This window comes from Cibotium barometz, chromosome 1 (genome assembly GCF_041138505.1).
Source record: "Cibotium barometz isolate CiBa-2024 chromosome 1, ASM4113850v1, whole genome shotgun sequence".
Classification (NCBI taxonomy): domain Eukaryota; kingdom Viridiplantae; phylum Streptophyta; class Polypodiopsida; order Cyatheales; family Cibotiaceae; genus Cibotium; species Cibotium barometz.
This window is the reverse complement of record NC_141046.1, coordinates 60,091,915-60,106,204: the sequence shown is the minus strand read 5'-3', so window position 1 is coordinate 60,106,204 and position 14,290 is coordinate 60,091,915. Positions and strand designations below refer to the sequence as shown.

The following is a 14,290-nucleotide window of genomic DNA, read 5'->3' as shown; positions in this document are numbered from 1 at the left end:
ATGGATCCTATGTTATCACCCAATAATTTCATCAAATACATTACAAAAGTATGATCACTATAACAATTGGACGAATTTACGATGCTTATATTGGCATTATTATGTAAGCATTGGTATACCATGCTTTATTGACGTTTATATCAGTGTTAGGGAGAAATAAAATTGGGCTTTCCCATTTTAATTTCTTATGCATAGAATGTAAATATGTAATAGACCCTTCAAAATACATAATAGAAAAAAACAAAATACTTGAAAAATGTATTTTAAAAATTCCCAAAGACCAAATACAAGTACATTCATGTAAACAAAAAGTGATTTAAAATAATTAAAAAATGCTCAAGGGCAAGTTACAATAGCTAAAAGGGCAAGTTACAATAGCTAAATGGGCAAAGATAAAGAATGTGGCTTCCTATTGTTGTAGGAATTTGTTGGGGTTGTGGAAGATCCTACTATTTTTGTGAATGTAAAAGCCATATTTTCTCACAATGTGTGCATGTGTGTGTGTGTGCGTGCACGCGCGTGTGTGTGTGCATGAGCGCATACATGTGTGTGTGTGTGTGTGTGTGTGTGTGTGTGTGTGTGTGTGAGAGAGAGAGAGAGAGAGAGAGAGAGAGAGAGAGAGAGAGAGAGAGAGAGAGAGAGAGAGGGAGAGCTTACATGCATGTAAGTGTATGTGTGTGTATGTTTGTGCATGTGCATCCATTCCTTTAAAATAAGCACATCTATTCCGAGATGATTTTGTGGTCAAAGCTCAAATCATTGACCACTCCCTTATCCAATGTGTATAGCCTTGCCCTTTGTATAGAAGGTGCTACACTATTAACAAAAGATATGTGAAAGGAACACCAAAGTCTAGAGTAAAAAATAACTTGGCAATAAGTATGTGGAAATGGACATAAGTTGCGTGGTAGTATCCACACTCCATAAATCTTAAATCCTTTTTCTTGAATATATGGATTAATTATTTGGGAGTCAAATGGCATAGAGTGAGCATCAAACTTGCTATAGCAATGTAGATTACATCCATTAAGGTTAAAAATGTGACAATAATGTAAAGTGGGAGAATAAGATCAGTAGGAATGAAATATTATTGGTTTTGATAATAGGTATAGAGACATGGAGGGAACACACACATTAATGGAGAGTGAAAAGAATGGTGCCATCCACTAGAGAGGGGAGTAGGAGTGGTAGAAAGAAAAAGTGCCACTACTTTTTCAGGTTAGTTGGTGGTGAGGTTAGCACAAGGTTATCAAATGTGACATAGTTTACAAGCTAGGAAAATGTTAAATGAAATGAAAGTAGAATTGTAAATTACTTTTTCCATAATTTGCTTCTATGATTCCCCCCACAAGGGAAATAATTTGTTTTTTTCTTGTTTTTACTTAGAACCATTCCCTTATTCTCATTGTATGCAAATCTTGAGTGTGTTTATAAGGTATTGTGTGAAGATATAACATTTTAGTAATCTAACAGGTTGATTATTTTGATAATGCTTAACTAGACATGAACTCTTTACAAAATACAAAAATGGTACAAAAGCCAATTGTGAGCATTCAAAAGTTCATTACATAATGTAAATGCCTGCATCATGAAGATGTTCTGAGATTTGTGTGCAACTAGTTCAAAGCTGTAGACAATCTATCTTTCAAAGCTGAGAAGCAATCATGGTTGTGGGACTTGTAGACAATCTATCTCATTCTCATTTTAAACAAATTTCTATATTTGCACACTAAGATGTAGCCATGTACCTATTAGTCTATAACATATACATCTAAATCATAGAATTGGCTAAACAACGTATTAACATAGCATAGATATCTTGGGAAAAAACAAGAACAATTTGTGAACTGTAAATTAATTAATGGTTTCTGAATACAAGCATTAAGTTGAGAAACCTCTATATAGTTGGAAAATACTACATCATTAATGGTTTCTGAATACAAACATTAAGTTCAGAAAAATCTATCGTTGCCATCAAACCCTATATAAGGTGCCCATTGAGTTGAGAAAACTCTGTAGTTGCAGTCAAACCTAAATGTCCCAATTAGGCAGTGAGTATACGTCTAGTTCTAGCTGGGACACAAAACACTCCCCAGGGAGGATGAAGAAGATAAAATATGTAATCTACTATATTAAATGAAGATATAAATGATGGGAGAACAGATTGGTTAATTAGCTAATTTGCTCCAATATTGTAGCCCGCGGCAATCTGCATGAGCAAAATGTCGATTGGTTAGGCACTATATAGAGATGCATTAGCATAAGATTATCTACTAATTTGACTCAAAGTTAAGCAGTATTGAACTCGTTATGTTAACTTCCTTCATTTTAAATATAAGCAGCATCAGCCTACTTAATTAAATACCTTCAGGATGATGTGATGAACTGGGCGTGAAGGCCGCAGAGGGAGGGGAGCTGGTAGGCGGCAGCAGTGAGGTGAGCGCCACCATCAGAGGGCAGAGATCCGCTGAAGAACTGGCGGGCCTCGGAGAGGAGAGTGCAGAAGCAGGTGGGGTCGATGGACTGCAGGGACGAGCAGCAGGCGGAGCTGGGCATGAAGCCGCCGCTTGGAATAGAGGGTCCGCTGCCGCTGCCTACTATGGACGCTAGAGACGGTAGGCAGGTTGTAAACGCCAGCAGCGCCGTGTTGCACTGGGGCGGCACGTACCCGTCGAGGCCGCCAGGCTTCTTTGGAGACGACACAGGAGGAGCGACGGGCGGCGCGGCCCACGCCGAAGAAGCGCAGAGTGCGAGAAGGATGGCAAGGGCTGAGAGGGAGCTGGATGAGGCCGCCATTGATGAAGCGAAATGTGACGCAAAGTTTGCTGGATTAGATTGATTAACTGGAGACGAGGTGATTTGTGGGAGCTGGATCGCCCGAAGTTGGTTTTATATAGATAGATGGCCTCGAATCCTCCCACCGCCTCCTTGGCTTAATCAGGCTGAATCAAGGGCGTAATCTACGAGATTCAGAGAAAAAGCGGCGTGATCTTGCAATCGGGAGGCCGAGATTTAGGCCCTCCGCCCCTCTGTTAGGTACATTCTTCCAATTTCTAAGCTTTAGCCTTTAGCAGCAATCTGCAAGTGTTGCTATGTCCTCTTGATACACACACACACTCTCTCTCTCTCTCTCAACGAATCTAAAGGTGCTTAACTTGAATCCAATTATCATTTAATTGAAAATGGAATCTTTTTTTTTTAAAGTTTGGCATTAGAGAAGAGACGGGCTTAGTACCCATGGGACCCCCCTTATCCCACAAATCAGGGGCAAGGCACATCAATCGGGGTAGCCAGCAGGGTTCGAACCCATAACTTGGGTTTTGACAACGAAACACCTTAGTAACTGAGCTACCGCCCGATGATAAAATAGAATCTTTTTGTTAATTTACACTAGACACTATTTAAGAGCTAGCAACTAGAATGTTATTTATTAAACCTAATAAATATCTTCATTCTTATAACTCATATTAAATATAACTTTGATCAACTCAACAAAAAAAATATAAAAACTTTGATCATATTATTAAATTGTAAGTATGATTTTTGTCCCTAACAAATAATAAGGATTGAGTACTTAATTAATATATTAAGTGCTATTAGGATTGAGTACTTAATTAATATTTCAAGTGCTATTAGGATTACACCCGAAAAAACATGTGCTTGTATTGATGAATTAATATAAACATCATGCAAGTCTATATTTATGCTTCAATTTATATAAAATGATATATTTGGAGCACCACAAATGAGGTAAGCACTTTTGAATATTATTCTTATGTTGAAGAAGGTCATGTGTTACAGAAAATACATCAATTGGTAGTGAAATCAATATCAAGATTTTGAAATCTTCAAGGAAATCATATAATAAAAGTGGGATGGTACATGTTGCACTGAACTCACAATAAAGAAAACTCCAACACGTTAAATCGGGTCAAATGACTAATAAGGACAAATTTTGGATAAAATTCACTACAATGTGAGATGCAAACAACCAACATATTCAAACCCCCACATTGCATTGTACTGAATTCACAATCAAGAGAACTCCAACACGCAAAATAGGCTCAAATGACCAATAAGGACAAATTTCGGATAAAGATCACTACAACGTGATATGCAAGTAACCACACATTCAAACCCATACATCATATTCTATTGAATTCACAATCAAAGAAACTCCAACACGCAAAATGGGCTCAAATGATAAACAAGGAAAACTTTTTGGATAAAATTCACTACAACGCAATGGGAAGACATCCAACACATTGAATCCCCCATATTGTGTTGTATTGAATTCACAATCATCGAAACTCTACATATGTTAAAACACCAGGGGGTTCACCTAAAAAATATATAAGCATACCACGTGAGTTCAAATGAATGGGATTTTTAAATCCAAAATTTCAAGGCAAATTTAGAAAAAAAAACCCGTAAGTCTATGAAGAGAAAGGGGTCATTTTATTCATGAAAAATTCACAAGTAAGGGGTTATTTAAATACCCCTTGAATACATGTGATACATAGGTTTTCTTAGTAGTGAGCCCCCTGAGTTAAACACCTATTTAACAAGTACGTGTACCAATCAATATAACACGAGAATAGAACCCATAAGTGTGGAGGGCGCTGTACTTGCATTGTAGTGATCGTACTACTACAAGAAGCTCGGTGTTGGAGTGCTGCTTTTTTTGTTGACCATATGACAAATATTAACTTTCCTAACAACAATGGTAAACCATATCACTTTGCACCTTCAATGTCATAAAATCATTACAAATATGTCATAACTATTTGCATTATCATTAAGATACATCATTTTAAAAATCATTATCTATTCTATCATCCTCATTAAGATTAGTAGCCCCAAAGAGATCTATGTCTATGTACATTTCAGCATCCTCATCATTAAAAGTCCCTTGATGAATGATGTCCTCATCATCTATGTACATTTCAGCATCCTCATCATTAAAAGTCCCTTGATGAATGATGTCCTCATCATCTATGTCTTCTTAGGCTCAACATGTTTTCTAGCTTCATTGGATTGCACCTCTTCATTTGGATCTTGCTCTAGTTGCTCCTCTTCATTTGCTTGCTCCTCTTCATTGTTGATATCAACTTGTCCTTGCTGCTCCCCACACCCTGTGAATCCACATCACCCTATTGTAGCTCAAATTCTTCAAAAATTTGCTTACTGCGGGGGGCGACTTGAACCACAAATAGCCAACGTGGATCTTTTGGATCCGCTTTAAAGACAACCTGCTCACAATGCTCTGGGTGCACAAAAGTATCTTGCTGATCGGTCCATACCTTTGTGGAGTCCACTTGGATGAGGCCACTCTTGTCTCTATGTACAATTGCATGTGGCCCATTTGTGATTACCTTGAACCACTTCACATCAAAGATAAACAACTCAAAACTTCTGAAGCCAACCTTTAATATGTCTTGAATGGTTCCAAAGTAATCAAGCATTCCAGTAATTGTGTTATCATCACTTGCACTTGCACGACTTTCTTGAACAAACTGTGCTGTGACACCACAATCAAAGGTTGCTCTTCTTTGGTCTATTCGTTCTACTCGAAAATGACGTCCATGTGACCAAAATGCCCCATATTTGTGATACTACAAATAGCACATAAAGATTGTTGATGGACAAACAAAAACTGAGACATGTAGAGAAAAAAAAGAGAGACATGTAGAACTTAAACACTTACATGCCAATCGCATCCTTTTGTAAGCTCCTCCTCCTCCTCTGTTATAGTTAAACTAGCACGTTTGGCTTCTAAAATTGTAGCTTCTAGCCATCTACCTGTGGGAAAGTCCGGAAGAGCTTGCATACCTTCTGGATATGGGAGATTTCTTGTAGTGTGATTCCTTCTAAAACTTAAACGATCTTGCACTCGCTGTCGCTTGAGAGCTTCATATGTCTCAATCCACTTCTCCATTACATGAGAGTTCAAGATGCAAAATTTGTTGATTTTTTCCCTCAAATTGTTATCCATCTTTCTCTTAATGCCTTGGCCTTGAGGTTCCTCACCAATGATTCGCTTGTTAGACTCTTGAGACCATAGTCGAGGTATCTCTAGATCTGAAGAACTTAAATATTTTAGTGATGTAAACAAGGGACTCTTGTATCAGCCACCCTTCTGACATACTACCCTCCGGGCGAGCCATTTGCCGAACAAATCCCTTTAATGTCTTCATAAACCTCTCCAAAAAGAACATCCATCTTGAATGGACTGTTCTAGCAACTGCAACCTCATCTACAACATGAACTAGCAGATGCATCTGGATTGTTAATAAACTTGTAGGGAAAAACTTCTCTACCATGCAGACTGCCTCTATGGAGTTTAAACGCGCTGTCTCCAAAGTGTCTCTCTTTATCTCTTTTGAAGAAATCCAGCGCACCAATGTGCTAATCTTATAGATAGTAGCTCTAATGTCTTTAGTGAGGCAATCTTTTATTGCTATGGGTAGCACAAATTGTAGAAACTTGTGCAAATCATGACTCTTGAGGCCACTAAGATCATCATCCTTTGTAAATACACTTTTCAAGCAATGCATACAACCTGTAGGAGTCCAAAACTCTGAAATTGTCCTCTTCACTTATTGTTCCTCCATCTTACTAAAAACCCATGGGGCTCTTGGAAGTAGCACCTTTCCATTGGGTCTAGTGTGAGCCCACAACTCTTGCATGCAACCTATCTCTTCCAAGTCGTCCCTTTGGCCTTTAGTCTCCTTTTTTCCTATCATGGTCTTCCACAAAATGTCAGCTACATTCTTCAAAATATGCATCAGGTCAAGCAAATGGTTTATAAGGAGATCACCCCAATAGGGGAGTTGGTGAAAGATAGAGAGCCTCTTCATCCCAGGACATGCCAAGTTGCCACATTCCTCCCATTTGATCTTCCAATCGCTTGCCTTCAGTGCACTTGGAGGAGGTCTTCCTAGATTACCATCCCACAATTCATGATTTTCTGGAAGATACCTAACATGTCCTTGGTAGACATTCTTTCGTAATGCTTTTGAGTATCTTGAATCAAGTCGAGGACCACATACAAGACATGCATTGTAACCCGATATAGACAAACCTGAGCATTCTCCATAGCCAGGCCAATCATGCATTGTCCACATGAGAATACCTTGCACAGTTGCAAGTCTTTGGCCACTCTACTGCTTTGACATGTCCTTCACTTCAATTCCGTTCCACAAGGTGCGTAACTCATCAATAAGTGGTGCCAAATATACATCCATGTTCTTCACCTTGTACTTTCCTGGAACTATTAATGAGAGCAACAAATGACCTTTCTTTATTGCTAACCATGGCGGAAGATTATAATTCACAAGGCAAACGGGCCATGTGCTCATGAAGAGCTCCTTAAACCAAAAGGGTTTACACCATCCATTGCTAGGCCAAGACGGAGGTTACAAGGATCTTCCCTAAAAGCCGGCCATTTCTCTTCAATGTGTCTCCATGCGGGTGAATCAGTAGGCACACGCATCACTTCATCTGTGGATCGAGTTGTGGCATGCCATGTCATCAAGCTTGCTATAGATTTGCACCTGAACATGCTTTTTATTCTTGGGATGATTGGAAAGTGCCTAAGAACCTTTACCGAGACAGCTTCCCCCTGAACATCTTCTCTATATCTGCTAGAGCCACAATGGGGACATTCTTGCAAATGCTCATATTCATGGTGGAAGAGGCAACAATCATTACGACAAGCATGATGATTATTGTAATCCATGCCTATGGATTTCAATAACTTCTTGGCATCTGCACGAGATGGAGGCATCTCGTTGCCGGGGGGCAATATCTGGTCTTTCAAAAGCCTGCAAGTATGGCAATATCTGATCGTTACTATTAAGATTTAGTCAAATATAAGTTAAAAATTTATCATTTCAACATTAGGTGTAATCTCCAAAAAATCCTTACTTGAAGAGTTCAGTGACACTTGTATTAGACCATCCAAAAATTGACTCTAAATTTAGCATCGTAAGAGATGCACGCAATACAGATATCTTGGCACCATTGTATAGTGGAAGGCGTGCAAGTTTACGCATGGCCTCTTCCTCTGGTTCATAATTTGACCGTTGAGAATGTCGTGGTTGATGATCTTCATGTTCATGCTCCTTGAAGAGAGCTTCTTGTCGATGAAGGTATCCAACATTTCCTCCATTGGACCTTCTTCCATTTCCTGACCTTCTTCCATTCCCTCGGGTGCTGTTAATTGAGCTCCATCTGTCACTCCCTCCTTCGATATTCTCATCCTTTGTTGCGAGAATTCATAGGCACAATGTTATCAAGATGCGGCTGCACACTTGCTTGGTTGTACGATTGAAACCGTAAATTTTGCAAGCGCTCCATTGGAAATATGCCAGCGTCACGAATATGCTGGTTGCAAATCCTTCGTTTTCGAAAGATTTGGTACTTACATCGCATGCATGGACACACTATTCTCTCTTCAAGATTGAGAGGCTCCATCTAGCAGGATAACATGTATATGTAGCTCATTAAATGCAAATCATTATGCATTACACAAAGCATTATGTAAACCATAAAACAGGGCTTCTTTTTCCCAGCCATGAGGGAGATTTTAAAAATAACATTTAAAGCGTCAAACAGGCTTCTTTTCCCCAGCCGTTGAGGGAGATTTTAAAAATATTAAAAAAAACGTCAAACGAGCTTCTTTTCCCCAGCCGTCGAGAGAGATTTTAAAAATAACTTATACATTAGCTTATCTTCTCTCCATACAAAATTGAGAAGGTAATTAGAAGAAGGATGGAGAGAGGGGATAGCTCTATTCATAAATAGCTATTTATAAAGGCCTTATGCATAAATCTCTATGCATAGATTCTACAAATAGAGCCTACACATTGAGCTCTATGCATAGAAGCCTACACCTAAAGCTGAACACATAGAGCATTATGCATAAAGCCTATGCATAATGATCTATACATAAGCTTATGTGTAATGCTCTATACGTAAGTCTTATGCAAGCTTTATGAATAAGGTTTATGCAATCGTATGCATAGTAAGGCTTGCAAGCCTTAAGTATAAGCTTGCATAATAAGACTGCAAGACTTATGCATAAGCTTTATGCATAAGCCTTATGCATAAGCCTTATGCATAAGCTCTATGCTATAAGCCTTATGCACTATACTAACCCTTAAATCCATCACCCAAGGGTGTAATAAACATGATCTTGTCTTACATGGATAAGAGATCTTACCTTGATAACATATATAAACTCTATGAATAAAGAGAATACCTTATGCATAGAAAAACAGAGCATAAGAAATATATGTTATATGTATAAGAGAGTATAAAGATTCAAAAAGCTTATGCTCTCCATCCATACAAGGCACTCTACATCAAAAAAAAATTTATGCATAAAAACATAACGCATGAAGCCTTATGCATAAAGCTCATCCATAAGATTTATACATAAAACATAACGCATGAAGCCTTATGCATAAAGCTCATCCATAAGATTTATACATAAAACATTATGTATTAAGCTTTATGCATAGATCTTAATGCATGCATTCAGCTAGATTCATATAGCTCTATGCATAAACTCTATGTATAGATCTTGCATAAGCTTACAAGCCCTATGTATAGAGCTTTCATAATCTTACAACCTCTATGTATAAAGCCTATACATAGAGCTTATGCATTAAGCTTACAAGAAGGCTATGCATAGAGCTTTCAACAAGAAGGCTATGCAAAGATCTTGAAAGAAGGCTATGCAAGCTCTATGTATAATGTCCATGCAAGCTTTCAAGAAACCTATGCATAGAGATTTTATAAGCTTACAAACTCTATGCATAAAGCCTATGCATAGAGCTTATGCATAGAGATTTTACAAGCTCGCAAGCTCTATGCATACAAGCCTATGCATAGAGCTTATGCATAAAGCTTGCAAGAAGGCTATGCATAGAGATTGCAAGCTTATGATAGGTTTTATGCATAGATCTTGCAATAATCCTATGTATAAGCTTGCAAGAACCCTAAACTAACCCTAAACCTGGCACCCAATGGTGCAATAATACGTAGAAAAAAGCATAAACAAGGAAAATCAAAAGAGGGACTACCTCTTTTTTGCGAAGCTGAAGGAGAGGATTGGTGAAAGATTGGTGAAAGACCTGCAAAACAAAATATGAAACAAAGTAATTAGTAAATTAAACATAAGAATAAGAACTAATACACAAGTAATACAAAACCCTAAAATCTCTATGCATGCATTAGGAGATCTATGCGTACATAGAGAGCTCTCAACATGCATAGAGAGCCAAAAAAATCACAAAACCCTAAACGCCCTATATCCTAAAAAGCAAAAGCAAGAGCATATTAGTAAAAGCAAGAGGATAAGTTAAAGTGGAGAAGGAGAAGAGGAGAAAAACACACAACAACAACAAGAGTGGGTTGAATGTAAAAAGACGAAAGCTTGAAGGAGATGGACGGATGCATACCTTCTCTGGATGTAGTTCAACGCCGCGCAAAACAGAGAACAATAGGTTCTCGGCTGTAAAAAACTTACGAGCGTCGGTATATTCGTCGGTATACGCATCGGTATATGAAATTTTAAAAATTGCCCGCCCGACTTTTCGCCTACAAGTTTACGACGGGCATATGGACGTTCGATATTTGCGTCGGTATTCTAACGTCAATATGCCCTAAACCTCTAGTAGTGTATTGCCACTAATTAGATGTTCCAATCGCTCCACCAGAAATATTTTTTATTTTTTTGTATGATCATTGCAAATTCGTCGACGTCGAGCCACTTGGTATTTGCAGCGCGAGTACATGGGCAAAGTGTCTTCTCCTCTAGATCAACAAAATTTGAGGGTGTGGCATCATCCATGGTTTCCATATTGATTTGCAAAATGGGATGGAGGGTGGTAGTCGATGATAGGTAATTTGAAATGTCAGGGCACGCAAGATCTAAAGAGATTTTGAATTTGAATAAAAAGTAGCGATCGTCGAAATAAGCATCGAAAAGGTCGTCGAAATATCCGTCGAAAAGAGCGTGGGAATTTTATTTTTTCGACTCTTATTTCCACGCTATTTCCCACGTACTTTTCGACACTTTTTTCCACCCTTATTTCGACGCTTTTTTCCATACTTATTTCGACGCATATATCGACGGTGCAGGTTTTTACAATAAAACCGAACCTCTCTTTTTTCTACAATTTTTTTTCATGCGCGTGTGTTTTCTTCCTCACCAGGTATGCCTCCCTTTCCCTCACTCCTATCTCCTCTTGGTTACATGTACATATGATGTAAAATGTTTGTGTGTGCAATTATAAGTAATTTTCTTGTTTTTTTGCTTTCTCATTTGTTTTGCAGGTTCTTTCTCTCTCCCAAGCTCTTCTCCACCTCCTTCTTTGCCCTCCCCTCCCCTCCCCTCCCCTCCCCTCCCTCCCTCTCCTCCCCTCTCCTCCTCCCCTCCCCTCCCCTCTTCTCTCCTCTCCTCTTGGTTGTTAAATTGGTGTGTTTGTGTTGAAGGATAAACCTCCTTGTGTATCCATGCTATTCACACTTTTAGGGTTTTGTATTACTAATTCTTTTCTCAACATTTTGTTTTGTTTTGTAGGTCTTCTAATCCTCTCTTTCAACTTCACTTTATGCTCATGGTGCATACTTCATGAATGAGTATGTGGAGCACACAAGGAATGGAGAAATCTCACTATCAAGCTAGAGGAGTATATTTTAAAAACACCCAGCATGGAGGAGGGAAGACTCGTACAAATTACCTCAAAGAGATGTTTAACTGGTTTTACAGATACACTTTTGGGCAAAAATTATCCATGGAAAGGGCACGTATGAGTAATCTAGCAAGGGAAGCACGAAATAATACCAAATAGAGAAGATCACTAAAGTGGAAAGCTGGCACAGGACCAGCATGTCATGCAGCATGGAGATCTTCACGGAGACGCATAGGAAGAATTTGGAAGTAGAAACACCACTTTGAAATTGAAAGTATTTGGAATAAAGTTATAAACATTTTTTACTTAGGAAGTAAATATTTAGAAGAAAGTTGTAAAGCTTTTTGACTTAAAAATAAAAAATAATTGCACCATTCCATTATATTGAAGATTTATAGTGAAAATATTTACAACAAAAAGAGCTAATTGCTCTTGCATTAGGAACTCAATGGAGTCTTTTTGGGCCCTTTAATTTGCCATGATATTATAGAAACGTTTAACTTTTTGACAAATAGGAGCCCGCCATGTAAGCAAAAACCATTGGTGATTAAGAGAGGTGTAAGAGTGGTCAAAGGGTGCACTTTTTCCCCCAAAAAGGGGGGGAGGAAAATTTTACAATTTTTGGACCTCCATAACTTCTACATACAAGCTCCGATCTGAGCAGAGATTATAGATCCGTGATCTACGCATCAAGAGCTTTCCATAGATATGTTACATGATATGGTTTTATCCGCTAGATTTTAAATTCCATTTTTCCTCCCAAAATTCAAATTCGAATAAAGTAGCCGTTTTGAAGCTTCAAATTAGAAAACGTTTCTTCTTGAGAGAAAAGGTTTGACTCCCTTAAACTGCCAGATAAAAGGGCCCAAGAAGACTCCATTGAGTTCCTAATGAGTCTCTCTTCTTGCTCCCCCTCTTTGGTAGGCATTTTCCCTCTATAACACAAAAACCTCTTACGATTATAGTCCTTGAGTGACTTTACATCCTCCACTTCTGCACCTAGGACATAGCTTGAATAACATAGAAAATAACTTGCTCGAGAAGGCCAAAAACTAGGGCCGTATCCAAAGATACGGATGGCAACACACTTCTCTATAAGCATGACTTTATGTATATTATAAGGTGTAAATGCAAACCTTGTATACCTAAATAGGGCTTTCAGTGTAAGGAGTGGAATCTCTGCATCCCTGGAGTACTTGCTATGATATATAATAAATATATTTTTGTCGATAGAAGAGACGTAGTGTACAAGAGCGGCATCTTGCCCAACTCTTGCGCACGACCAGCACCACCTCGTCCAGGAAATCCATCGGCGTCGTCAAGCTCTATCTGCATTGGCAAAGAACCAGGAGGGAACAAACTAAAGTAAGAAATAATTCAAACAGACTGAAGCAATAAGAATTAAACCAGACAAACTAAAGAAATAATTAATTCAGGTAACAAAAGCAATAATTTACCTTCTGGTTCTCATCCTCCTCCAACTTCACTGCATCCCAAAGGTTGATGGAGCCCTCTTCATTTTCTTGGTCAAGTTCGGGAACATGTTCCTTACCAAACTTGGAAATGCCCATATCCCGCTGAAGGGCTTGAAATTCTTTCTTTGAAGGAAGAGAAGCATCAGTCTCCTTGGCTTTTTTAAAGCACAAGGACATTGCTTCTGGGGCCTCTAAGAAGTTTTCTGTCACTTCTGTGTGTCCAATGTGAGAAGTTCATCCTTATGCTCATTCTCTACATCTAGAACACCGGATGCAGCTTCACAACCGTTTGCTATTATAGCAAGACAGTAATCCTCCCTAAAATTGTAGAGTTTTTGAATGTGGGAGAGGAGGAGGTAATACTTTCCATTAATTAGGAAGGACGGTAGCCTAGGCATGACAAAATTGGATGTCAATCACTCCCCATGGACGGATGACGTTCCATCATCAATGATGGTGGAGGCCTTAGACTCTGCAACATCAAAATTTGTGCTGAGAAGTTCCTCCTCCTTCTCGGACACAAGGTCCAAGACCTCTTCTTCTGCAGACTGAGCACTTGAAATAAAGGACTGTTCTGATTTATCAGTCCTTCCTTTGAGCTCCTCTTTTGTGTAATCCTCCTTATCAGCATGAAGAAAGAGATAGGCAACAAACCCAAAATGATATTCTAGCAACCTACATTTCTTGCCATGCACTGGGCACATGTCAACACAAATCTTGATACGTTGATCATCTGAGTAAGTGTCCCACCTCTTCGACATGCTTGAATTCTAAGATGAGGTGACTCTAAGGCTTGACATGTGGACATATGTAATGGACCCATAAGAGACGGTCCCTCTACCGACCAACTTGCAAAAGTCTATCAGGGATGTCCCACCTCTTCGACATGCTTGAATTCTAAGATGAGGTGACTCTGAGGCTTGACATGTGGACATATGTAATGGACCCATAAGAGATGGTCCCTCTGCTGACCAACTTGCAATAGTTTGTCCGCTCTCCCTCCAGGGGGATGTCCTTGTTGCCATGTCCTTGATAATCTCCTCGACTGAAAGGAACGTTGAACATAGGCTCTACATGGTAAAGGGATTTCTCCTACCCAGCCCTCCTCAG

At 38.9% G+C, this 14,290-nt stretch overlaps 1 protein-coding gene across 1 annotated transcript; it reads right to left on the bottom strand.

Moving 5' to 3' along the window:
- Window positions 1-2,367: 2,367 nt before the first annotated feature.
- Window positions 2,368-3,011, bottom strand: LOC147642255 (uncharacterized). Its single transcript, XM_086805836.1, has one exon. It carries the CDS (start codon window positions 2,794-2,796, stop codon window positions 2,368-2,370), a length of 429 nt encoding a protein of 142 aa, XP_086661962.1. The 5' UTR covers window positions 2,797-3,011.
- Window positions 3,012-14,290: the final 11,279 nt, after the last annotated feature.